Source organism: Aethalodelphis obliquidens, unplaced genomic scaffold (assembly GCF_003676395.1).
Source record: "Aethalodelphis obliquidens isolate GAN/ISIS:26980383/991018 unplaced genomic scaffold, ASM367639v1 scaffold80, whole genome shotgun sequence".
Taxonomy (NCBI): Eukaryota; Metazoa; Chordata; class Mammalia; order Artiodactyla; family Delphinidae; genus Aethalodelphis; species Aethalodelphis obliquidens.
This window is the reverse complement of record NW_020838024.1, coordinates 621000-648033: the sequence shown is the minus strand read 5'-3', so window position 1 is coordinate 648033 and position 27034 is coordinate 621000. Positions and strand designations below refer to the sequence as shown.

General features: G+C 38.6%; 1 protein-coding gene across 1 annotated transcript in view; it reads right to left on the bottom strand.

The window, feature by feature from the left end:
- Window positions 1-445: 445 nt before the first annotated feature.
- The window catches only part of LIFR (LIF receptor subunit alpha), an 88263-nt gene continuing 61674 nt past the window's right edge, over window positions 446-27034 (bottom strand). The window contains exons 13-20 of the mRNA XM_027092631.1: window positions 20246-20459; window positions 17848-18027; window positions 15698-15799; window positions 14955-15122; window positions 10811-10972; window positions 9796-9889; window positions 8073-8151; window positions 446-7690 (exon numbers count right to left, since the gene is read on the bottom strand). Coding sequence (XP_026948432.1) covers window positions 7067-7690; window positions 8073-8151; window positions 9796-9889; window positions 10811-10972; window positions 14955-15122; window positions 15698-15799; window positions 17848-18027; window positions 20246-20459 — 1623 coding nt within the window. The 3' untranslated portion in view covers window positions 446-7066. The remainder of the gene's footprint in view (window positions 7691-8072; window positions 8152-9795; window positions 9890-10810; window positions 10973-14954; window positions 15123-15697; window positions 15800-17847; window positions 18028-20245; window positions 20460-27034) is intronic.

Below are 27034 nucleotides of genomic sequence, written 5' to 3'. Positions count from 1 at the left end.
AAAATTACTGAGGTTTTGCTGAATCAATGACTATATTTCCAAATTCAAAAACTTGATAATAAAATTTTGATATATTTCTAGAATTTCAAGAAATGTTTAGGTTATCCTCAGAGAAGAACAATTAAAAACCATACTTTAAGGGCCAGTATTTATTTAGTATGTGTTTTATAATGTTGGCTCCCCACTATCTGATTATTTTACGGTAACCTGTCTGGTAAATAGAATATAGATTTAAGAAAACTTATGGGAGATTATATCAATGGCACAGCAATATATTAAAATATTAAAAATTTAGTCAGAGCCCTATGTGATTGCTTCATAACCACTATAATTCTTACGAGATAGAACCAAAAGTATTAACAACAACAAAGCAGGAGCCGCTTCTCCTAAGTGCCTAAAACAGGAGGAAAAAAAAAACCCAAAATAATGCCCAAATCTGTCAGTGTAAGTTGTAAGAAAATATATTTATTTTTTCCATGACAATACTATGATAAAATTGTTAAATACATGCATGTTTTAAAAACAAACATAGGTAACATCTTTAGAGTTAACAGCCAAGCATACTAGTTTAACATTTAAGGTGTCTTAGTAATAGGTTACTTATATTCTATGTTCTTGCTATTAACCATGTCTCCCAAAAGATATGGAAACTAAATTCTGAAATTCTACAGCAATATAAAATGTCCAAATTTTTCCTTCTAACAGCAACATAATCTCCAAATTTTCATAAGGTAGAAAACACTTCAGTTGTCGTCTCTGTAAGCGGAGTTGTTTTATTCCATATTAAACTCGGACTTTTGTGAATCAGACTGAGTATCACACAAATATACTGCAATCTATAGTTTGCTTCCTGCATATGCATATTTAAATGTTTCCTGATATGATTAAGCACGATTTTAGGTACAGAACATCACAACTGATCATTCAGATTAAAAAAAAGAAGTCTGTAGTGGTAACATTTCAAGAAATGAAAAATGAAACAGTTCTGGATTTGCAGTTTCTCCCTATCTTTCAGCTACATTTGCACACACCTGACCAAACAAAAATTAGTAAACAGTTACTAGTATTTATAAAAAACTGAAAATATTTAACATATAACATCCCCTTTAAAAAAAAAACACTCATTCTACAAACAACCTTATAAAAGACAAAAACTTATATCTGTTCACAGTATGTGTATTTTGTAAACAGTAATTCACTATAATGCAATTTTGAAAGTAAAAAATGGTAACTTCCTAGCGTTATAAGGGCCTCTGACTTGTGGCCAGCTAATGAAAGAGAAAGAAAGGTAACATACTCCTACTAGGAAAACTGAGTGTTCTAAAATGACTTTACCTTTGGACATACCTTAAGGTGGCACCATCTCAAATTTAGGATGTCTCTCTATCCAAGCCTATCTTTTTCAAGCAACTCTGAATTGAAATGTAAGAAAATGCCTTGCTCCTTTTGGAGAAAATATTTGGATAAAACAAATCCCAATCCCAGGGTATCATGTAATACCTACCCTTCCACAACAGTGAATGGAATAGGGTTTCTTTTTGTATGCTGTATTCATAACGTATTCGCATTTTTCTGAAACATTATGTTGGAAGGAAAAAATTAAATTGAAGGATATATCACAAGTAATGGGAAAAAGTATTGAAAATCAAACTGGGGACAGAGTATTTGAAAAAAAAATTATGAAAATCATTATTCAATACTGTTTTCTATGATCAACTACAAAAATACTAATGTTAAGGTTAAACCTGTTAAACTTGTCCATGTTTTTTAATGAAAATTGCATTACCACCTAGAAATCTTCCGATCTTTTATAATATACCACCGGAATGCTGAGGAAAAATAGTTCAGAAATTGAAAGTTACCCATTTAAAATGGAGTAATTCTTAAGGGAAGTACATTTTAAATGTGTAAGGAAATTCAGTACATTTAGGTGAGCCGTTCAGTCAGGTACACAAAGCATTTTTGGCTTAAGTGCAGCATAAGGTCTATATTGTTAGTGTTTTTGTTTGTTTTAAAGTTCTGACTGGCTACTGCAAAGGCAATCTTAGAAGATATATGTAAGTGTAATAAAAACCAATTCCTTATCAATTAAACAGTCATTTTTTCCCCCATTCACATCTCTCAGTTTTTAGGGTATTCAGTTATAGCAACCAAAAAGTAATATAAGTTATTACTGTTTTGTATTTGGTTAGTATTTAAGAGCTTTTGAATTTATTGTTTCTACGTTTCTTCAACTAGGCACTTGCACATAGGAAAAAAAATTCAGAGGGTTTCCCTCTCAAAAACATCACTTTTCATTTTCATAAAAATGTTGCACAGTTAGAATTTGTCTTGCACAGGTAAATTCTCTTGATAACATGGACATGTATAATCCAAAATATTAACATTCTTAATAGAGGAAGAAACAAATGCTACCCATGGTTAAAATTAATGGAATCCTGTCATAACTCAGTATCATAATTATAAGGGTTTGGATATATTCAAATCACATCCCCTGAAATTTTACCATATACAATAAAGCCTGACATTTCAATGGACAGAATGTTGTTCTTTAATCCATTATCAGCATTAAAAATAGTTCCTTTGTATTATAATTAACATGAATATGATCATGTAATAGTTAAGACAAAAGTACTAACTGAAAAGGAATAAAAATCTCACCACCCTATTGAAATAAGAGGTTTAAATATTAATAGCCCTGGTACATACTCCACGGAGGTATAAATAGACCAAATTCAAAACAAGCCATTAACAATGATATTCTAAGGTCATATCTAAAAGCCACATTTCCAGTAAGTTTAGTCACAACTCATTTTCTTTTGTGAAAGATTTTCTTCTGGATATAAAAAATAAAGATGGGCACGGTACCATGAAACGTTGTTTCAGCAGGAAATACCAGTTTACAATGATGCTTTGAAGAAAGAGTTTATCAGGAGAATGAGTGCTTATCCTAGTCAGTTAAGCTCACACACCAGTGTTGTTGATTTACTAGAAACACCTGGTTGGTACAAACATGTCCCACGTTGTGTACCCATCAAGTAAAAAGATACTGTGAACACTTAGAATTCGGTTGGAATAAGAAAGATACCTAGTGATGCTTTTGCATGAGTCTTTCTCCAGTTTTCACTCAAACTGTGGAGTCACTTCTAGAGTAGATTTGAATCTTCAAGCCAATGGTCTCAGATCTACACAAGCTAGATCTTGACACATACCACCTTTCAGGAAAACTCTGTTGAATCTGTACATTCTGGGATGGAACTCAGTCAATAAAAAATTGACTGAACTTCCATTGATTAGCTAATGATCCTACATTTGACTTCTGAGATGCCCAATTTTATACTTTCAAAATAAGGATAAAAAGGCATTTTATAAAAGATATACAAATTTTAACACGGTTCAAAACAGAAAACAGTAAAAATTAAATAGAAAAAAAAAAGTTTTATCTGGTTATGTGCCTGAGCAGTAGAAAACTTCGAGATAACATTTTCTGCATATTGACAGGTTAGGGAGTACTTTCATTTCAAGCTATCATAAAATTGATTCCAAATTCCTTTTGGAAGAAAATATTCCCTAGTCTCCTTCACTAACCTACATCTAATTATTCAAATACAGAAAAGCCTGTCATGTTCTTTAAATATAGATGGTATGAAGACAATTAAGAAATTACAGGCCTAATTTCCAACAAGAATACAAGTTGCATGAAGGTTTAAGAATGTGACTTTTATCACAGTTTCCGAGAGGGCAAGAGGAGTAGGTGTTCTAAATGCAATCCTTCAGATCCATGAACCATGAAAGCAATGCTGGTATGGAAAATGAGGCTGAAACTTTTCCGTGAATGGCTGCCTCTGTGTCTAAGCTGCAGGAACAAAGCACCTCTATCACCTAAGCACATAAACACCCAATTCAACTATCCAGATCCTCGGGCCATAATGTCCAGTCCAGGCTTCTCCAGGTTCAGCACACTGAAGACTTCAAGCATATATGGATGCTAATCCGTGCAATACGTAATTTACAAGGTCTGTCTAATGTCAAAGCCTAGCTAAGTCTTCCAAGAATACTTCTATGTTAAACAGTGTTTATTTAAGATGGCCACTCGCAAGAGAAATGCAGTCAAAATGACCACCAGAATCTCCATTCCTCACAAGGGAAGCTTGATCTGAAACTGGCTGATAAGTTAACTGGCTTGTAGGAGATATGAAAATGTATCCTTTACACAGCACTGATCAAGACATAATGGGATATACTTCTGCTTCAGACATTGAGAATTTTCTAACCAATGACTGGGCTCTAGTTGGAAACTTTAGCAGGAAAGAGGGGTTTCCCAATTATTCTCCCAGTCAGGAAGCGCTGGAGGGAACACATCTAGCCTCCCCTTCTAAGCAGCCTTTAGTTAGCCCTCCCCCAGAGAGAGGAGCTAATGTGACTGGACAGAGAAAGGCCCTATTAGACCACCTGTCACCCGTGTGCATGGTCCTGGCACTGACAAACAGTGCACGTTTGCCAGGGTCTCCAGTGCCACAAGCAACCAGAGATACGTGACAGAGGGTGTTTTCTCTCTCCCCAGCTCCCTCCTCTCGCCCTGTCCCCATGAGCCCAGGTTGGGCAGGGGTTGGGAAGTAATCCCTTCCCATCTGTAGAGCAGGTCTAGCAATCCTCAATTCACCAAGAAAAGATATGGAAAACTGTTTTGACCTCAGACCTAAACCACACTCTTCTAAGCATATCACAGGTTATAAGGAGCCTGCCCAGACTAACAGAGTGATACTCTGCTTCTCATTAACCCAGTGATCTGGCGTATGGATCTCCAGCGGCAGGGGAGAGGTAAGCTGCACTCTGAATCTTTTTCCTGCAGAAGAAGCTGTGAAGTCTTGGATGGAGTGATAGGACTCAAGAGCCCCGGTGATATTCACCTTTAGCCAAACAAATGAGTCATAAAGTAGGTTAGATAGGACTCTGGATACAGATGGTCACAGCTGAAACGCATATGCCTTAATGGCAGAGATCAAACAATCTCTTCTGGCCTTTTCCCGTTACCTCAGGTTAGTGGAGTTTAGATCGGTAAACTTCTACCTTGGCCAACACTTATCCTAAAGAGAGGAGGTACACGATTGGTGAGTTTTGATGGGGAAAAAGGCATGAGCTGGGGGCAAGAGGGGTGTGGTAATGACAAGCTTCTGCAGGAAGAGAAGGCAGGCCCAGGTCTGAGTGTCTGGGGTGGAAGCAAAGGGAAGGAGCCCAACAGGAGAAATGAGAAGACAGAGCGAACTGTTTACAGGTGGCTCTGGTTTGATATAATTTTCATTGTTGAAAATTTCTGTGAGCTATTATGTAGTTTTACTACACTATTTGTATACATAATTAATTGTATTTCACTCCACATGTTCACATATCAAGAAGCTCAGGAATTTAATTGAATCCTAGCAATTAAAACCAGGATTCATAAACAGAGTACCTAAACAGACTTTCTCCCTTGTCACCCTTATTGTGGCTTTTTTCCACAACATGGTTTTTACAACGATACATTATGGGCTAGAAAAAAAATAACTGATCCACTATGTGCAAACACATTACAGAGCCTCAGATGATTAAAAAAAAAAAAAAAAAAAGGCATATCTTGACTTCTTTAGATCTTCCAAATTCTCAAGAACTTTGGCCTTAACTCAAAATACATAGACAGCCTGAGGGCAGGGAAAATATACACTTTTTAGGTTTTCAGTTCGGTTTTCCAAGAACCACATTCATTCTAGACATCACTTATGAAAACCAGTGATGGGCAGAGGATGCTGTGAGGACACAACTCTGGACGACTCCCAGAGCAACTGCTGCACCTTTAATACGGGTATGCCCACGAATTCAAAGCCATCTTATGATATTCCACATAAAACAGCCCTTGAGTAACTGTCCCTATAAGAAGCATTATCTTTTTAGTTTTACATGTAAAAATCTGAGGACTGAATCACATAGTCTGGACTGATGACCCTTTAAGAGGGAGGAACTGCTAAGATGCACAGTGAGGAGGAACACCTGCTAGAAGGTGTCAAAGGTCGTCACTGCCTGGGCAACCAGGGCTCAAAGCGTGGTCTTCTCAGGAGGGACTGAGGCCAATCAGAACTATACAGACGGCTAATGCCGCCAGATATTGCTTAGTAGTCGTCTCAAATAGTAAGTCACTGGAATTACATGCTTATGAGGAATACTGAATTTGCTCTTATATTTATAAAGCTGACACTGTCACCAAAAAACAAAACAATGAATTTTTAAAAAAAAACTTAAGATCTATAGCCCTAGAAATTTAGTTTTAAATATTAGGGCAACCTAATAAGGGAAGCTAGCATAAAAGCTAAAAATTAATGGAACGGTGTGAAAAATCTTCTAAAGCAGGAAAACATGATTCTGATTTGAGCTGGTCAGTGTCACGCTTGTTTTCCAAGTTTGTACCCCTGAGAAAACTGTTTGGTAACCATTATACAGTAGGCACAGAAATCAACATACTTTATCAAACAAAACACTAAACAGGTGTTGCTGTTGATACATTAAAAATTATATTAGTTTTCTTAAATGCTGTGGATAGAGAATAATGTTAGAAGTTTTAAAATCTGTGCTTGTTTTTCATCTAGAATGGAGCAAACGTCAGGCAAATAAACTTCATCTGTTACTCTGACATTTTTCTCCCTTGCCTGCAAATCTGCTTATAATTCCATAAGGTATATGCATGAGAAAACCTGATGAACAACAGAACAGAATACAGTTGCTGTGGGATTTGTTTTGCACGTATGGACCAGGCAGTATCCGTTATTGAAATGCTTCCTAAAGGTAAAGCAACGTGAGAATTCTTTGGCTCGAATCACGAATAGCTCCAAACTGTGAGTTGTGTGGACTGAATTCTGAGTTACTGCGTTTTGGCTTTGAGGCCACAGCAGAAGCGCACTAACACTTTCAGTGTAACTTGCATGAGTGAAGTCCACCTCGCTTAGCAACACTTCACAGGATCCCTCCAAGGCGCCCAGTGCTGACCTGGCAACAGGAGCTCATTGAGATGGCAGACTGAAGTGACAGGGAGACACTGTTAATCGTTCGGTTTGTTCTGAAAAAAGTTTGTGAAGGACCAGCCTCCTCCATTAGATTTAGGAGAATCTTCATCTTTAGGAGGAATCAAAAATTGTCGGGAGTTAATGGAGCATGGACTTCCAAAAGAGACAATTTCACTGTTGCTGTCTGTGGACCTAGGTGAGTCTGGAGATACTAAGTTCCAAGTATTTACATTTGCCTGAGGTCTGTAACCTGCAGTTTTGTCTAAATCATCATCTGCAGCCAGATCTTCTACAGTAGAAGTAACGAGGAGGTGCATTTGTGGCTTATAGCCTGTCCCCCCTACAGGGTCGTTTTTGGGTTCTTCCTCTGGTTTTGCCTGAGGCTGGTACATGGACTGAATGTCAATGTAAATGACTTGTGAGGCCCCTCCGGCTTCATCCGCTCCTGGGTTCACTATCTCTTCCTCAATGACCGGTGGACAATAGGATACAACCACATGGTTTTCCGGTTGCACATCAGTGTTATCTTCTGGACGCTCAGCTACTGGAGAAATTATTTCTGTATCTTCTATTTTAGGAACTGTTGATCGAGTTTCCAGAACCTCGACATTATTTGGGGTACAAGGATTCATTTCCAATGTTTTAAGAGCGCTGTTTCCCTAGAAATAAGTTTTAAAACAGGGATTAGAATGCCACGAAACGCTGCTGCAATGCCTCTCCTACAAAAAGCAGCATTATTTTATATTGTTTTTCACAGCTGCTCATAAAAATGTGTCTCTACTATTCTGTAGTGCATACTAGAGCAAAGCTACTTTCTTTTCTACATATCAGTATTTTCCTTGGTCTTAATAGTAGTGAAAAAAAGACCATGTACAAACAATTTAAAACTAATAATTTTAGAAGTTCAGCAGATGTTCAAGCACTGCTATTTTCTCAATACATTTTACTCTGGATGACACTGACACGTTAAAAACTCTTCACAAAAAACTAAAAAAGGGAAGTCAGTACTTCAAAGGTAAACGTAAGAAAATAAAGGATTACCTCACAGACACTCTTTTGAAACTGTAAAGCTTTACAATTTTCTGGATTTGGAATATCAGGGTAGAAGGTTTCTTTAATCCTTTAAATAAAGATGATTAAGTACATTTAATAATAAGATTATCAATTAGACAATAAATAAGTTAATAAGTTATCAGGCTTATTTTGACGTTTCATATGAATACTCTGATGAATATCTGAGATCAAAATGGAAGATCATTTTCAGCGTGATCAGTCACTAGAGCTTTCAATATAATGCACTGAGAGGTTCCTATCTGAAAAGCAGCAACAGTACTTCTATTCCTAGAACTACAGTATCTTATGTATCTTATGGAAATGGAAAGCGAAGAATTAAAATGGTGATTGTGCTATCAAGTCAAAAGTCAAATACGGGCATTACTCATGGCCAAAATATTCATACTGCAGACTGGATTCAGCACAGTCAACTACTTGGGAACATGCTTGCATTCTGTAGTTCTCTCCTGCTCAAAACAGGCTCTGGATTATCAGAAAAAGGAAGGCTATTAATCTTGAGCAAAAACTAAACACAAACAAAAATGAAATTTGCTTAGTGCCCTATCATATTTATAGCTGTTAAAAAACTTTTATTATTTGAAATTCCTGCAGGAAAAAGAAATGTTGTTAATGTAAGTCCGAAATGCTCTAACTTCTAAACTATCTCCTAACTTTATCTTTTTTTTTGTATTGAAATCATTTTTAAAATGTGATTTTGGGTAACGAGAATATGGTTACCAAGCGGGGTATTCTACGGTTCTAAACTGTTACTATTTTGATTTATAAGCCAGGATTGCTAGAGTACATTCTCTTCTTTATCATGAATGATGGCCTTTTTAAGGCCAGTGAGGACAGTCTATGCATGAACATAGCCAGGTGCCACAAGCCCAGCCCAGGACAGCTCCTGCTGGCTGACCACGAGGCACTCTCTCCCGAGCCCCGCGCTTACCCTACCTCACTTCACTCAGCTCACACCACTCCCTCCGCTGCTGCACCCAGACACACACTTCTCACTTTCTCCAGAAGATCAAGCTCTTTCCAGTTTCTGGGCCCTCACAGAATCTATTCTCTCTGCCTGGCACATTCTCTCCCTCTCCTTCCCCTTTGGGACCCTGCTGCAGTGGAACGTCCACAGGGAAGCCTGACCACCTCCTGTGACGTGATTCCCCACTATTCTCCTCAAGCCGCCCGTGTCCTTCCTAGCACCCACTCACAATCTGTACCCATATATTTATTAAATGTTTATGGGTTTCACGTCCACCCTCCCCACTATCCTATAATTCTAATGACCATTCTTATTTTAATTCACCACTATGTCCCCCTTTCACATGGGAGGGGTCATTCTTATTTGTTGAATAAATGACCAGATTTTCTAAATAGGTCACCAGGACAAGTGATACCTCAATCATTAAACTACATTTAATCTTGCATATAGCTATTGACCTATTTATGCCTATAAATATTTTTTAGTACAACTGCTATTACTTTAATTAGTAAATATAGTAGGGAAAAATTTATACTTTTACTTTGTTAATTTTAAAACCTTTAAATAATGTGCCATGTTCTTGCCTAATGTTAATTCCAATATTAATTCTGACCAATACAAATATTTTTTACTACCTTGTTTCCACCAAAAAGTTGTACTTATTTTTTAACACATAAACTAAATAATCATGCCCTTAAGAACATAACAGCAAGGGTAAATCATTACCATTCTCGTTTCCGATAGCAAAGGATACTCGTTACCACTCCGACAATGACAGCCACTGCCACTGGGATGAGAATGGCGATAATCAATGCCACAGCTGAAAAGAGAATATTGTAGATATTAAAATCAACATTTTTAGTATGAACTAGAGAATAAATTCGCATTATAAGATATTTAAGTCAGTAGATTATTTGAAGAAAAAATCCAAACTGCTCCAGGGAAACTGAAAAACTATTAAAATATAACCTTAAAAAGTATTGTAATAATTTTTATACTAACACTTAAATTCTTCAGAGCAGTGTTTCTCTACCTTGGCACTACTGAGATTTTAGGGCAGATACTTCTTTCTTGTGTGCTTTGCAGGGAGGAGGCTGTCACATGCATTGTAGGAAGTTTAACAGCATCCTTGGGCTTCTAATGACCAGATACCAGTAGCACCAACCAAACATGTCACCAGACACTGCCAACTGTCCCCTAGGAGGCACAATCACCCCCAGCTGAGAACCATCTCCACATGGCCCTTTATTTAAGGGCATGTATGAACTCCAGCCCAGGGCTAGAGAATAAGCCCGTGATCAAATGAAAGTTCTTCGCTGTTGACAAGCTAGTCAAGTCCATCACTTTTCTCTACTTTCCATCTCAAATTTATGAGTGTTGTGCTTTATGCTTTTTTTTAAGGCAATTTCTTACACTCTTCCCTGGATATGCCAAAAATCACAGAATATTTCGGGTAAAAAAATTTTAAATCAGTTGACCATTATATAAGTTCAACATGAATTTAGAACTCTAGACTTCAGAGGTACCCTTAATTCATTAATTTCTTAAGTACGCATTAGGCAATAACTGGTAAGAATAAATATGAAGTCATCTCATGGCCTTTCAGTACTGCCCTCCACCCACTATAAAAGTGTAACAAAATATGAAATTTTAAAAAGGGGCATTCCTATATAAACAAAAATCACTGGAAACACAATGCACTTAAGTTTGGAAAGCAACTCGATGACCACATTTAACTCACAATTTTCCTTTGTCACCACAAACATGCTCTTCTCTGGCCCCATTCCTCCATCTGTATAGGCTCGCAAGACCAGATGGTAACTTGTTTTACCTTGAAGATCAGCAATTCTCAGTGTCTTCTGGGATATGTCGGTAATATTCTTAACCTTTATGTCAGAACGACCTATTTTTAAAGTGAAGAAGATTATTACTGATCTCTATACCATTTTAATCACATGGTTACTCAAACCTGTCACATTCACATCCTTTTTAAACGAGTCTGAATGCTGGTCGCCTCCAGGGCCAAGGCCCATGGAGCCAGCCAGAGCCATGTTCAAGTTCTACCTCTGCCAGGTAGTAGCTATGTTATCTGTACCTATTATTTAAACGCCTCTGAACCTGAGTTTCTCTAACTATGAAATAGAATATCATGACTCAGCTCTCAGGGCTCTGTGAAGTTTTCGTGCATATTCTCTAGAATAATACCTGGCCTATAGCAGGCAATCAATAAAAGTCTCTTTTTTTCTTTTACTAACAGCATGAAAACCCACCACAACCAAAACCCACTGGGGCAGGAACACTGCCTCTCGGGCTGATCATGCCTGTGAGTAAAGTGAGAAACTCAAGGAAGCAAGATCATACATCAACGGAGATCGCTCCAAACCACACAGGAAACAAGGCAGTGCATCTGAGTTCTCAAATGAGAGATTAGAGAGGACGCCCTTGAACCATTTTGAAAGGAAATGTGGAGAATTGTTTAAATTGTTAAATTATTTTTAAAATTTTAACCAAAAAAATGCAGTTTAATAGCTTAAAACTATATCATACTATATGGCTAAAAACAAAAGTAGCAGTTCCCTGCCAGCATCTTTCCCCACCACGAACAATCACTTCAAAATCAAGTTGCCCGTCTCTTTGGGTACTGACTTCCATATTTTGAAATAAACTTAAATTGGCAGTGCTTGATTTTTAAATATCAGACATTAGCTCTAACACACAACCACTACCCATCCTCTCCTCGAGCCCACATCATTCACAGAGAAACAGCAAAACATTTGGCAACTTTAGTGTTCACATTGTAATGATCACATAAATACAAATCACTACTAAGACAAAACGCTTGGTATGATCATGTTTCCTTTCATTATTTTTCTGTTGTTATAACTGCTTTTCTTCCTTATTTGCTTAATGTACCAATTACTGATTTGTCCAACACCCTCCAATGAATATTCCACCCAAGTTTCCATGTGGTCCAAAACAACAACATCCCAGGGCCGCTGCTTCCCCCAGCTGCTGCCCACTCCCCCCAGGCTGCTTCCTGGGGCGTCTGCTCTGGACTGGAAGTCTTCTAGGTGCTCTCATCCTAGAACTCCCTGCCCCACTATTTCCTCGTATTGACACACACTCTTCTAGGAGCTTCTGGAGAAGGGATACATGGGGGACGTAATATGTGCAGCCTTCCATGTCTAAAGATGTCTTCATTCTACACTCATAGATAGTAGTACAGATACTACTGTATCTGTAGATAGATTGGCTGAGTACAGAATTTTAGGTTGAAAATAATTTTCACTCAGTACTTTGAAGATGCAGCTGCGATATCTTCTAGCATCTGGTACACTGTTGAGAGGCCTGCTACCATTCTTATTCTTGATCCTTGCACAAGAGATGCTTTTCTGATTGTTTCTAGGATTTTTTCTCTATATATCAGGTGCTCTGAAAACTCATGGTGACGTACTTCAGCATAGATCTTTTTCTCTATTTATTTTACTGTGTGTTTAATGGCACCTTTTACTGTATACACTGAGGTCTTTCAGTTTGGGGACATTTTTTTCTTGTGCTATTACTTTGATAATTTCCCTCTCTCCATTCCACTCTTCTCTCTTAACAGAACTCTTATAAAGGAGGACAGTGCAGGTCTTTGACTCAAACTCCAACTTTCTAATCTTTTACCTCCAAGTCTTCTCCTTTGCCTTTGTCTCATTTTCAGAAGAATTTCCCCATTTTTCATTTAATTTCTCCACTTGTATTTAATTCCTTAAAAATTTCTTTGATCACATTTTTAATTCTGAGGAATTCTTAACTGTCTTCTGTTTGTTCCTTTTTATAACATCATGTCTTTTCAATGAATACAGTATACGTCAACTATCCAAGGATAGTTTTGTTTTAAATTTCTCTGTTTTCCCACATTGCATCCATTTCCTCTGGTTTCTCCTGGTGTCTGTCTTTCAGGTTAGGAGCTTTCTCAATCATCTCGTTATCCCTGGCTGCTCGTCATGTTCGCGAGTGAGCCACTAAAAGGCTCATGGAAGCCTGGTGTACACAGGTGGGGTTTACTGGGGGGTGGGCTTCACTTATATCATGGATGAGGAATGACGAGGTGGGTTCCTGGCTTTTCATTGGGATAATCCCCCAAATATCAGCACCTTTTATGTCTTTCCTCAGGAACCACTTACTCTAATCCTCTCATCTCCTGCCCAGAAAACGCCTAGCTGAAGATGTCCTATGAAGCAGGTGGGAAGGAGGAAGAGGGACAGTCACAGGGTTTGCTACAGTGTCCCTTGTCTGGAAGCTCTCTGGTCCAGAATAAACCTTTTGTTCTCATGCAGGGGAGAGAGCACTCACATGAGCTACATGAAGCTGGTGTAGGACTTGGGGGTTCTAACTGCTCCTTACAGACTTACAATCAACTCCCGCTGTTCAGCCCAGATTCATCCTAACCATTGGCCTTCACTTCTGGCGCTGCAGGATGAACCAAATTACTTCTCACTGATGCCCAACGGTCCACCTAGACTGCCCCGCCCTCCACTCCTCTAGGTCACTCGGCCCACTTCCACACCCAGCGTTTCCAAATCCTCTTTTGTGCCTCTCCAGTTCTCTGTGTCTTTGTGGCTTTATGCATTGTTGTTCTTTTTTCTCTATTTTGCTCTAACTTTTAGTGACCAATCCACCCTAACTAGAAGTCTACATGTTAGAATTTGAACTGGTTCAAGTGTAAAATTTCTGAGCACCTGAGGGAAATGACACTAGAGTCTGGATGTTTGCAGAATCTGATATTTAGGGTTTCCCTCAACTTTGAAGGTTAGTGGTCTGTGGGAGGCTCATGTTTACGCAGCTGCTCTCGGGACATGACTAAGCTAATGCCCAGTTGGTCAGCATCTCCCTGTGGCGTTGTTGTTCTCTACTTGTCAGGCATTAAATATTATAATTAAAATGGTTTCTTTCCAAGGAAAGGTCATTAAGGAAAATAAAAGCTTTCAAATTGAAGAGATGATATGCTTGTGTTGTTCAGCCATGAATAAAAATCATCTGGCTTCCAACAGAAATGTAATTTAGGGTTTAAAGCCCAAAGTCTGCACAAACATTTCTGTATTTGTAAATCTGAGGATTCTCAAAGGTCTGTGGACATACGCTTACCACTTGTCAAGGACTAACTGTACTTTTAAAGATTTAATAGATACACACATCCCCAATCAAATCAATTAAGTTTCGTAGCTCATTAAGGTCGTGGCTAACTGTGTGGATAGCTCTTTGTCAGATAAAAGGAGACTCTGAAGCCATTCTTTAGGTTCCTGAGTTTTCTCCTCCATTAGTATAAGTACAGGAAGACCTCTTTTTTTTTTTTTTTTTTGCGGTACGCGGGCTTCTCACTGTTGTGGCCTCTCCCGTTGCGGAGCACAGGCTCTGGACGCGCAGGCTCAGTGGCCATGGCTCACGGGCCCAGCCTCTCCGCGGCATGTGGGATCTTCCCGGACTGGGGTACGAACCCGTGTCCCCTGCATCGGCAGGCGGACTCTCAACCACTGCGCCACCAGGGAAGCCCAGACCTTTTTTTTTTTTTTAAAGTAAACTTCATAAGATGCTATGTTATGGATCATGCAAGATTAGAGAGATGCTCTCTGTCCTGTGGGGCTAACAATCAAAGGCCTCAGAATAAATGATTTCTGAAAGACTACATGCCATTGATCACATAATAAAATCTTAAAAATCTCATATTCATCAAATGACTGCATTTTCCCTTCCTTATTTTTCAGAGCATTCTGGAAGTCTGAATAAACTGCTCAGTAGCTTCTTTACTTCTTTTTTTTCTTTCCTCCTCCTTTTTTTTTTTTTTGTAGTTAATAAAGAACTTCTAAGAAACAGTATACTTATTCTAGTAATTTACTTACCCGATTCCAAAACCCTCATCTTAGATGTGTCTCTCTCTCCTTTTTCAAAGTAAAATAAATACCCTCTTAAAAAGCCTCTAAGGTCTTCCACAGGAATTTCTTCCCATTTCACTAATATCGAATCTGCAGACGTATCCTCAACAGTAAAATTTGGTGCAACAACTGGAGCTGTAAAAGGAAAAACGTCAATAGCTAAAGGAGGGTTTACTAATACAGAGCAAGACATTAAGGTTTAATGAGATTTCTAGCCTCAAAAACAGCTAAACTTGTAATCAGAACTTTATTTAATCATAAACTTTCACAGATATTATCACAAGCACTTTTGCTGTGAAGATACAAAGGCAGAACTTTCACACATAAAACATATCTAGGGAGGTAAGCTACGCAAAATCTTTAAATGGCTACTGGAATAGGCTTTACTCACATTTCCCCTCTTTACTGATAGTCTTGAATAAGTTAATAGTCTTAAAACTTTGTAAAAGTGTAAATTAAGTATTTTTGACGTCCAAATTAAGATTTAATTTTCTTAATGACAACAGTAAAATTATGAAACATAAACATTAAACAAATGAAAAATAAGTAATTATAAATAATTTTACAGTTATCATACAAATTATTTTTCTTCCTTGTACTAATAAACATCTCAATTCAACCTGTTTTTAGAATTCAATCTGAAAACTGATGTTGTTTTATAATTTCTCATATTACCTTGAACTCTAAGAAAACGTACCCACTTAACTTACCCAATTCCTCTACATATCCAACTATAGAACGCAGTAATTGATATCCTTGACTTCTGCACACGTACACGGAAAAATTATATCTCACACCTGGTCGAAACTGATCTGTAAGATGAACACAACCAGTAAACATTCCTAAGTACATATTACTATGAACATCTATTTTAGAAATATCAAATTTATAATAACTCACTTTGAAATTTCTAAAACTAATTTTAAAAAGGTTACAGAAAATCCACATTTTCAAAATTGGTAAATATTCAGAGTGAAAACTGACTCAATAAAAATTAAACTCACTTCTGTTGTAATGAAAAGTTTAGTATTATAACATGACATCACCTTGAAGGGAAAAAATGGTAATCAAGGCTTTCATTTTGTTCCTTCAAATTAAGCAATGACAACTTCTTCCCAGATTTGGTCTAGGGTCAGTTTTCTAACCAATCCCAGGCCCATGTCATGCCTCTGAAAAAGCCCTTCCCTAACTAGTGTTATTTGTGGGTTGGAAAGAACCCACTGCTCTTCCCTTGTTCCAAGAAGCAGATACTAAAATGTCCACTCCAGTTGGACACTTCAGTGTTAAAGGAAATGGGCCATAGAGTCTATTCCTCTTTACAGCATCAGCATTTAGTGCCCTTGACTTAACTCCACAAGACATACAAGAGAAGCACCTTAACTTTGATCCAAGTTAATCACTTTTAAATGCCTCCTCGATACAATGCAACGTGTAAAGTGTTAGGACCACAGAGGTGGATGTATAACAAGGCCCCTGGCCTGGAGCAGTTGGCAGAGAGGTGGCAGGACAGATGAGGAGGGGTAACCATAAGACCCTGGGTTAGACTAGAGTGATCTATCACAGAACCTGTGGCCCCTTCAATGAGGGACCAAGTGAGCCTAAGAAGATCAGAAAAAGCCACCAGGAAGTGATGTTTGAACAGAGCCTTGAAGGGTACTTAGTAGCTCACCTGCAGTGATCAAGGAAAAAGACACTGCCTGGGGGGAAAATGGCAGCCTATGGGATTGCATTTAATTTGTGGAATACAATTATTCTAGTGTGGTTAAAGCACTTGCTCTCGGATTCAGAACACCAGTGGTCTTCAGGCTCAAAAGTGAGATGGTTACCTCTAAAATCACTCTGCAACTTTTGCTGGGGGGGACCAGTATACTTGAGGTTCTGATTTTATACCACATGTATGTTAGCAAACCTGTACCTAGTTCTATCTTATGATTATGCATACCAAAATTCTATAGGGTTCTTCTGCCTGAAAAAGAAAAAGAGCCTGAGGGGTTAGAGCATCAGGAATGTGTTTTGAGATCATAAAAGAGAGAGGATAGTTGAAAGAGTGGGTGACTGAATAAGAAAGGAACAGGAAACATGCAGGTTTTGTCCACACCCTGTCCTAGCAGCAACAAATAAAAGACAAAATCCCCAGCCACTTAAAGCTCTGAATTGCTTTAAAGTTAAATCCTGGTGTGATCACATACTAGTTTTGTGACCTTGGGCAAGTTACCCAACTTCTCGGAGCCTTTGTCTTCTGAGCCACTACAGGGCCTTTGTTCACCTGCCTCAGCATCAAAAGTCCTCCTTTTCATCCTACAGGTCTCAGCTTAAACTCACAACCCAGATATTCCATCTAAAGGGACGCCTCTTCACATCACTCCACCCTGCCCCAGTCCATTCTGATTATTCTCAAGTCCTTTGTGCTCAGTAACCTGGGCCCTGGGCAAACAAGGGCAAAAGGATGGTGAGTGACATCATTACAATTATAAATAATGCTGTGTTGAACACTCAGGTGTAAATCTGTGCTGCTCTCGGATTATTTCTTAGAATAAACCCCGAGACAAGTAATGACTAGATCAAAGCCTATGAGTCGTTTCACACACATACTGCCACAAACTGCCTTCCAGAAAAGTTAAACCAATCCACTCCCAGCCCAGTGGTGAGGGGAACAGTCACTGCATTGCAACTTGTCACTCCATATGTTGCTCTTTTTAAAAATATTTTTTTTTTGGTAGGGAGCATGCTGCAGTGTATACGGAAGTAGAAACATAATGGTGTACACATAAAACTTACATAATGTTATAAACCAACGCTACCCCAATAAAAAGTAAATTTTAAAAATATCTTTAAAGAACTTTAATTGCGAGACACTCACCAGATTCTATTACAGTTTCAGTGCTGTTTGAAGGGACTTTTTTCCAGTCCATGAGGCAGGGCTCAGACCGAGATGAGTTACACCATTTAATTACATAGTCACAAGTCACGTTGGGGTCATAATTCCAAGTGAGCAGAATCCCATTTCCCATTCCAACAGCCTGCTCTATTTTGAGATCACCTTCAAGAAAGAAGGATATTTTACCAGTGTTAAAAATCATGTTTTAAGGTAAATCTCATGAAAATGGGCAAGAGTTATAAAAATCACTTCACCGTGCAGACATTGCAAAATAGTGCTAAACTAGATAAACCTTTAGCAAAGTTTAGAAGTGCTGCTCTGTTGTTTTCGTTTTAACTAGGGCAATTACCTGTGCATATATATTAACCCAGCAGCTGGAAAAAAAACAATGAAAAAGCACCTAGGATCAGGCAGTGACATAACTGGGCCGGGACACGAGGATCAAGAGCCATGAAGGATGGGGCAGAGGGAATACAGGCACTAGAGGGTGGCATGGCAGCTCGGGGGCGGGGGGAGAGGCAGGCGGGAGGCTGGTGAAGAACACGTGTGGGTGTCAGAATCCCCGTCTCCTCGTCCACTGTGGGTGTGAGCTCCACGAGAGCAGACGGGGGCTTGTGCCTGCAACTCCAGCCCTGAGCACAGGCCATGCAGTGAATGAGTGGGTGGGCCAGCCCCTCTCTTCCTTTCAAGGGAGACTGCTACCCCCATGGGTGGGCTGAAGGCATTGTGGAGACAGGACAGTGATGAAATGCTGTGGGGTGAGGTGGGATGGGATGGGATGGTCGGTGTGGGCAGAGAGGGGAAAGCATCCGCGAGCACGGATGGGTGAGGTGCAGAGGCTGGCAGAAGGGGCCATGCTGAGGTTTGGTTTCCTCATCCTGCCAGATCTCAGCCTAGGCGATAAGGGAGGCCCAAGGTTGGGGGTGAGGAATTAGCATGGGTTAGGACAGCGTGGCCAATGGGAGAGGGAAATTTTCCAAGAAATAGGGGAAAGAAGTAATTTCTCTAACTGATGTAAATTTAAGGGTTCAGTAAAAAGCCATGGAAAGGTTTTTTGAACAAAATTTGCATTCATAAGCAACTACTACTAGACACAAGACCACAACTTGGCTGGGAATACAGAAGACTTCGGATATGACAGCTTCTTGACTCAATGTGACTAAAAATCCACAAGGTAACCTGCGCTGAGGCTGCAAGGCCCCTGGCTCGGGAAATCCTCAAGGAACAATGATTTGTTCCGAGCTGCAGTAACTGTCTGAAAGCTGATAGCCAGACCATTGTTAGTTCTGTAAATTACTGTATCCTGATGGACACACAGAAAAGGTAGGAATATAGTTCTTGAATTAAAAGATAACATAGCGAGAGCCATTAAATACCTAATTTAAATCAGCAGGTTATCTTGCTATGGGCATTCACATCTCTCTCCCTTTTCTTTCTTTTGACTCCATACCACTACCTGCAGACCTCTCTTCTCCGGTATGCACTGCTATCTGGGCTCTGGACGATATTGTGTGTCTCAGAATGTACAGTGTGTCCCCAATTCCTTCCTTCTGACTGAAATGAAGAACCAGTTACATAACAAGCAGTAAGACACTGCCTCAAGCAAGAACTGGAAAGATACTTAGGACCCAAACTGGACCAATTTTTCTGCCTCTCCGAGTGGGTAGTCATAGAAAGGTGCTCCCATATTAGTGTGGGATAGCAAGGGGGACCAGGGAATGACTCAGAAGGAGTTAACTAGAAGAGGCAGGAGTGGCCACTGAAAACTTGTGACTCAAAAAGCTGTCAAGGCAGCTAAGGAGGAGTGGACTAGTCACTGGTAACCCATCACATTTACAGGGGGGCACTAAGGAATTTTAAAATCACACTGCAGTTGTTTTCTTAAAGCTTACACTGAAGATCTAATTTAGACTTTAAGAAGAATTTCTTATCAATAAAGGATTCCTATTAATAAAGAATGCCTTATCAACAGAGGTGCCATTTAAAATGAGTATTTGTTCCTGCCTGACAGTTTGAAAATAGCCCAGCTGGCTAAGTATCAACTGTCATGGTCTTGGGGAGATATGTGAAAATGGTATCTGAATAAACTATTAAGATATTTCTAAGAGTAATGTCCACTACCATAACTCTACAACATTACGTGTTAAAGTAACTGGGTTTAGTAATATTTTATCCATCCGTGTAGATGCTTCAAGTCAATATTAATGACTGCTGCCTCTCAACGTCAATACGTGACATTAATCTGCCTGTTCCTCCTTACACATCAGCAGCAGCAGGGTATATGAGAAGAAAGCTGACATTTATGAGAGCAAGCAACACCTTCCAAATATTGCACCTTAATTTCTTGTTCTTATATACTACTTTTATCTTAAGTACTCACCATTTGGAATTTCCATACTAGCTATTTTAGAAGGTGGCGATGAGCCCACAGAATTTTTTGCCACCACACTGATGATGTAGTCACTTTTATCAAGTTGTATTTCTGCCTTATGTTGAGGATCAGGAATTTCAGAAAGGGATTGTGTTTCCTCGTCGGATGAACATGATACATTATAGGAGAGTATTTTTCCATTAGCTTCATTAATGGGTAAAGGCTACAAAAACAAAAATAAATTCTGTTATAAAAACCTGCGAGGAGTGATTATGTGACAAGGCAAGGCCATCGAGTCTAAACTGGACACTCTGCTAATCTTAACAAAGTAATGTTAGAAAAGATGAAGTCGTTAACAGTGCACAACACAGATTTAAAATCCACTGAGATAGATCAGGAAAGTGATTCTGAAGAAACACTACACTTGCTGTAAGCAGTTAAGAGCACACAGAAATATAAAAATTAAGTAACAAAATATTTAGCCTCATATTTTTCAGAAGTAAACCAAAAGGGGTGATGAGAAACATTCTTCTACTTAAAAAATAAAATATTAAGAAGTATGGCATCACGTTTTTTAAACAGTTTTTGCTTTCTCATTTTAAAGGAGTACTTGCTCATTATAGAAAACGTGGAAAATACTAAAAAGTTGGAAGAAAGCGAGAAAAATCTCCCATATTCCCATCTCTTAAACACACTTACCTTGTGATATTTCCTTCAAGTTGTCTTCCTAGATGGAAATTTTTATTAAAATTGTTTCAATCATACTATACAATTTACATTTCTTCACTCTTCTATAATAAAAACTTGTCCATAATACAGTTATATACATTTTAATAGCTTTATATTTCATGTAGCATTTTTATCACTTTACTTGAATAATTCCTTAAATAAGTGAAATTTAAGTTGTTCCCAATTTTTCACAATACTAAAATGAATCTTTTGGTGCAACATATTTTTTTTCATGGCTAGAATTAATATTTTAATGTGAGTTCCCAAAATTGGGCTTACTCGATAAAAGGAAAAAAAAAAAAAAAAAAGAAGTTTGAATGTTTAACATCTTTATTGGAGTGTAATTACTTTACAATGGTGTTAGTTTCTGCTTTATAACAAAATGAATCACCTATACATATACATATATCCCCATATCTCCTCCCTCTTGCTTCTCCCTCCCACCCTCCCAATCCCACCCCTCCAGGTGGTCACAAAGCACCGAGCTGGTCTCCCTGTGCTATGCGGCTGCTTCCCACTAGCTATCTATTTTACAATTGGTAGTGTATATATGTCCATGCCACTCTCTCACTTCATCCCAGCTTACCCTTCCCCATGTCCTCAAGTCCATTCTCAACGTCTGTGTCTTTATTCCTCTCCTGCCCCTAGGTTGTTCAGAAACATTATTTTTTTTTTTAAGATTCCATACAGATGTGTTTGCATACGGTATTTGTTTTTCTCTTTCTGACTTACTTCACTCTGGATAACAGACTCTAGGTCCATCCACCTCACTACAAATAACTCAATTTCATTTCTTTTTATGGCTTAGTAATACTCCATTGTATATATGTGCCACAACTTCTTTATCTATTCATCTGTCAATGGACACTTAGGTTGCTTCCATGTCCTGGCTATGGTAAATAGAGCTGCAATGAACATTGTGGTACATGACTCTTTCAATTATGGTTTTCTCAGGGTATATGCCCAGCAATGGAATAGCTGGGTAATACGGTAGTTCTATTTTTAGTTTTTTAAGGAACCTCCATACTGTTCTCCACAGTGGCTGTATCAATTTACATTCCTACCAACAGTGCAAGAGGGTTCCCTTTTCGCCACACCCTCTCCAGCATTTATTGTTTGTAGATTTTCTGATGATGGCCATTCTGACTGGTGTGAGGTGATACCTCATTGTAGTTTTGATTTGCATTTCTCTAATAATTATTGATGTGGAGCATCCTTTCATGTGTTTGTTGGCCATCTGTATATCTTCCTTGGAGAAATGTCTGTTTAGGTCTTCTGCCCATTTTTGGATTGGGTTGTTTGTTTTTTTGATATTGAGCTGCATGAGCTGCCTGTAAATTTTGGAGATTAATCTTTTGTCAGTTGCTTCATTTGCAAATATTTTCTCCCATTCTGAGGGTTGTCTTTACATCTTGTTTATGGTTTCCTTTTCTGTGCAAAAGCTTTTAAGTTTCATTAGGTCCCATTTGTTCATTTTTGTTTTAATTTCCATTTCTCTAGGAGGTGGGTCAAAAAGGATCTTGCTGTGATTATGTCATAGAGTGTTCTGCCTATGTTTTCTTCTAAGAATTTTATAGTCTCTGGACTTACATTTAGGTCTTTAATCCATTTTAAGTTTATTTTTGTATATGGTGTTAGGGAGGGTTCTAATTTCATTCTTTTACATGTAGCTGGTCAAGCTTTCCCAGCACCACTTATTGAAGAGGCTGTCTTTTCTCCATTGTATGTTCTTGCCTCCTTTATCAAAAATAAGGTGACCATATGTGTTTGGGTTTATCTCTGGGCTTTCTATCCTGTTCCATTGATCTATATTTCTGTTTTTGTGCCAATGCCACACTCTCTTGATTACTGTACCTTTGTAGTATAGCCTGAAGTCAGGGAGCCTGATTCCTCCAGCTCCATTTTTTCTTTCTCAGCATTGCTATGGCTATTCGGGGTCTTTTGTGTTTCCACACAAATTGTGAAGTTTTTTGTTCTGGTTCTGTGAAAAATGCCCTAGGTAGTTTGATAGGGATTGCAATGAATCTGTAGACTGCTTTGGGTAGTAGAGTCATTTTCACAATGTTGATTCTTCCAATCCAAGAACATGGTATATCTCTCCATCTGTTTGTATCATCTTTAACTTCTTTCATCAGTGTCTTATAGCTTTCTGCATACAGGTAATTTTGTCTCCTTAGGCAAGTTTATTCCTAGGTATTTTATTCTTTTTGTTGCAATGGTAAATGGGAGTGTTTCCTTAATTTCTCTTTCAGACTTTTCATCATTGGTGTATAGGAATACAAGAGATTTCTGTCCATTAATTTTGTATCCTGCTACTTTACCAAATTCATTGATTAGCTCTAGTAGTTTTCTGGTAGCATCTTTAGGATTTTCTATGTATAGTATCATGTCATCTGCAAACAGTGACAGCTTTACTTCTTTTCCGATTTGTATTCCTTTTATTTCTCTTTCTTCTCTGATTTCTGTGGCTAAAACTTCCAAACCTATGTTGAATAATAGTGGTGAGAGCGGACAACCTTGTCTTGTTCCTGATCTTAGAGGAAACGGTTTCAGTTTTTCACCATTGAGAACGATGTTGGCTGTGGGTTTGTCATATATGGACTTTATTATGTTGAGGAAAGTTCCCTCTATGCCTACTTTCTGGAGGGATTTTTTTTCATCATAAATGGGTGTTGAATTTTGTCAAAAGCTTTCTCTGCATCTATTGAGATGATCATACAGTTTTTCTCCTTCAATTTGTTAATATGTTTTATCACATTGACTGATTTGCGTTATTGAAGAATCCTTGCACTCCTGGGATGAAACCCACTTGATCATGGTGTATGATCCTTTTAATGTGCTGTTGGATTCTGTTTGCTAGTATTTTGTTGAGGATTTTTGCACCGATGTTCATCAGTGATATTGGCCTGTCGTTTTCTTTCTTTGTGACATCTTTGTCTGGTTTTGGTATCAGGGTGATGGTGGCCTTGTAGAATGAGTTTGGGAGTGTTCCTCCCTCTGCAATATTTTGGAAGAGTTTGAGAAGGACAGGTGTTAGCTCTTCTCTAAATGTGTGATAGAATTCGCCCCTGAAGCCATCTGGTCCTGGGCTTTTGTCTGCTGGAAGATTTTTAATCACATTTTCAATTTCAGTGCTTGTGTTTGTCGTGTTCATATTTTCTTTTTTTAAAGAAACTGCTTTTACTTATTTATTTATTTTTGGCTGTGTTGGGTCTTCGTTTCTGTGCAAGGGCTTTCTCTAGTTGCGGCAAACGGGGGCCACTCTTCATCGTGGTGCGCAGGCCTTTCACTGTCGTGGCCTCTCTTGTTGCCGGGCACAGGCTCCAGATGCACAGGCTCAGTAGTTGTGGCTCACAGGCCTAGTTGCTCTGCAGCATGTGGGATCTTCCCAGACCAGGGCTCGAACCCGTGTCCCCTGCATTGGCAGGCAGATTCTCAACCACTGTGCCACCAGGGAAGCCCCCATATTTTCTATTTCTTCCTGGTTTAGTCTCAGAAGGTTGTGCTTTCCAAAGAATTTGTCCATTTCTTCCAGGTTGTCCATTTTACTGGCATATAGTTGCTTGTAGTAATCTCTCATGATCCTTTGTATTTCTGCAGTGTCAGTTGTTACTTCTCCTTTTTCATTTCTAATTCTGTTGATTTGCGTCTTCTCCCTTTTTTGCTTGATGAGTCTGGCTAATGGTTTATCAATTTTGTTTATCTTCTCAAAGAGCCAGCTTTTAATTTCATTGAGCTTTGCTACTGTTTTCTTCAGTTCTTTTTCATTTATTTCTGATATGATCTTAATGATTTCTTTCCTTCTGCTAACTTTGGGGTTTCTTTGTTCTTCTGTCTCGAATTGCTTTAGGTGTAAGGTTAGGTTGTTTATTTGAGATGTTTCTTGTTTCTTGAGGCAGGATTGTATTGCTATAAACTTCCCTCTCAGAACTGCTTTTGCTGCATCCCATAGGTTTTGCGTTGTCATGTTTTCATTGTCATTTGTTTCTAGGTATTTTTTGATTTCCTCTGGTTTCTTCAGTGATCCTTGGTTATTTAGTAGTGTATTGTTTAGCCTCCATGTGTTTGTATTTTTTACAGATTTTTTCCTGTAATTGATATGTAGTCTCATAGCGTTGTGGTCGGAAAAGATACTTGATAAGATTTCAATTTTCTGAAATTTACCAAGGCTTCATTTGTGACCCAAGATATGATCTATCCTGGAGAATGTTCCATGAGCACTTGAGAAGAAAGTGTATTCTGTTGTTTTTGGATGGAATGTCCTATAAATATCAATTAAGTCCATCTTTTTAATGTATCATTTAAAGCTTCTGTTTCCTTATTTATTGTCATTTTGGATGATCTGTCCATTGGTGAAAGTGGGGTGTTAAAGTCCCCTACTATGATTGTGTTACTGTCGATTTCCCCTTTTATGGCTGTTAGGATTTGTCTTTTGTATTGAGGTGCTCCTAGGATGGGTGCATAAATATTTACAATTGTTATATCTTCTTCTTGGATTGATCCCTTGATCATTATGCAGTGTTCTTCTTTGTCTCTTGTAATAGTCTTTATTTTAAAGTCTATTTTGTCTGATATGAGAATTGCTACCCCAGCTTTCTTTTGATTTCCATTTGCATGGAATATCTTTTTCCATCTCCTCACTTTCAGTCTGTACGTGTCCCTAGGTCTGAAGTGGGTCTCTTGTAGACAGCACATATACGGATCTTGTTTTTGTATCCATTCAGCCAGGCTATGTCTTTTGGTTGCAGCATTTAATCCATTTGCATTTAAGGTAGTTATCGATATGTATGTTCCTATTACCATTTTGTTAATTGTTTTAGGTTTGTAATTTTAAGTTATTTCCTTCTCTTGTGTTTCCTGACTCGAGAACTTCTTTTAGCATTTGTTGTAAAGCTGGTTTGGTGGTGCTGAATTCTCTTAGCTTTTGCTTATCTCTAAAGCTCTTAATTTCTCCGTCAAATATGAATGAGATCCTTGCTGGGTAGAGTAATCTTGGTTGTAGGTTTTTCCCTTTCATCACTTTAAATATGTCCTGCCAATGCCTTCTGGTTTGGAGAGTTTCTGCTGAAAGATCAGCTGTTAACCTTATGCAGATTCCCTTGTATGTTATTTGTTGCTTTTCCCTTGATGCTTTTAATATTTTTTCTTTGTATTTAACTTTTGATAGTTTGATTAATACGTGTCTTGGCATGTTTTTCCTTGGATTTATCCTGTATGGGACTCTCTGCACCTCCTGGACTTGATGACTATTTCCTTTCCCATATTAGGGAAGTTTTCAGCTATAATCTCTTCAAATATTTTCTCAGTCCCTTTTTCTCTTCTTCTGGGACCCCTATAGTTCGAATGTTGGTGCATTTAATGTTGTCCCAGAGGTCTCAGAGACTGTCCTCAATTCTTTTCGTTCTGTTTTCTTTATTCTGCTCTGCGGTAGTTATTTCCACTATTTTATCTTCCAGGTCACTTATCCCTTGTTTTGCCTCAGTTATTCTGCTATTCATTCCTTCTAGAGAATTTTTAACTTCGCTTATTGTGTTGTTCATCATTGTTTGTTTGCTCTTTACTTCTTCTAGGTCCTTGTGAAACGTTTCTTGTGTTTTCTCCATTCTATTTCCACGATTTTGGATCACCTTTACTATCATTACTCTGAAATCTTTTTCAGGTAGACTGCCTATTTCTCTTCATTTGTTTGGTCTGGTGGGTATTTACCTTGCTCCTTCATCTGCTGTGTATTTCTGTGTCTTCTCATTTTGCTTAACTTACTGTGTTTGGGGTCTCCTTTTCGCAGGCTGCAGGTTCGTAGTTCCCGTTGTTTTTGGTGTCTGCCCCCATTGGATAAGGTTGGTTCAGTAGGTTGTGTAGGTTTCCTGGTGGAGGGGACTGGTGCCTGTGTTCTGGGGGATGAGGCTGGATCTTGTCTTTCTGGTGTGCAGGACCGCGTCCAGTGGTGTGTTCTGGGGTGTCTGTGACCTTATTATGATTTTAGGCAGCCTCTCTGCTAATGGGTGGGGTTGTGTTCCTGTCTTGCTAGTTGCTTGGCACAGGGTGTCCAGCACTGTAGCTTGCTGGTCG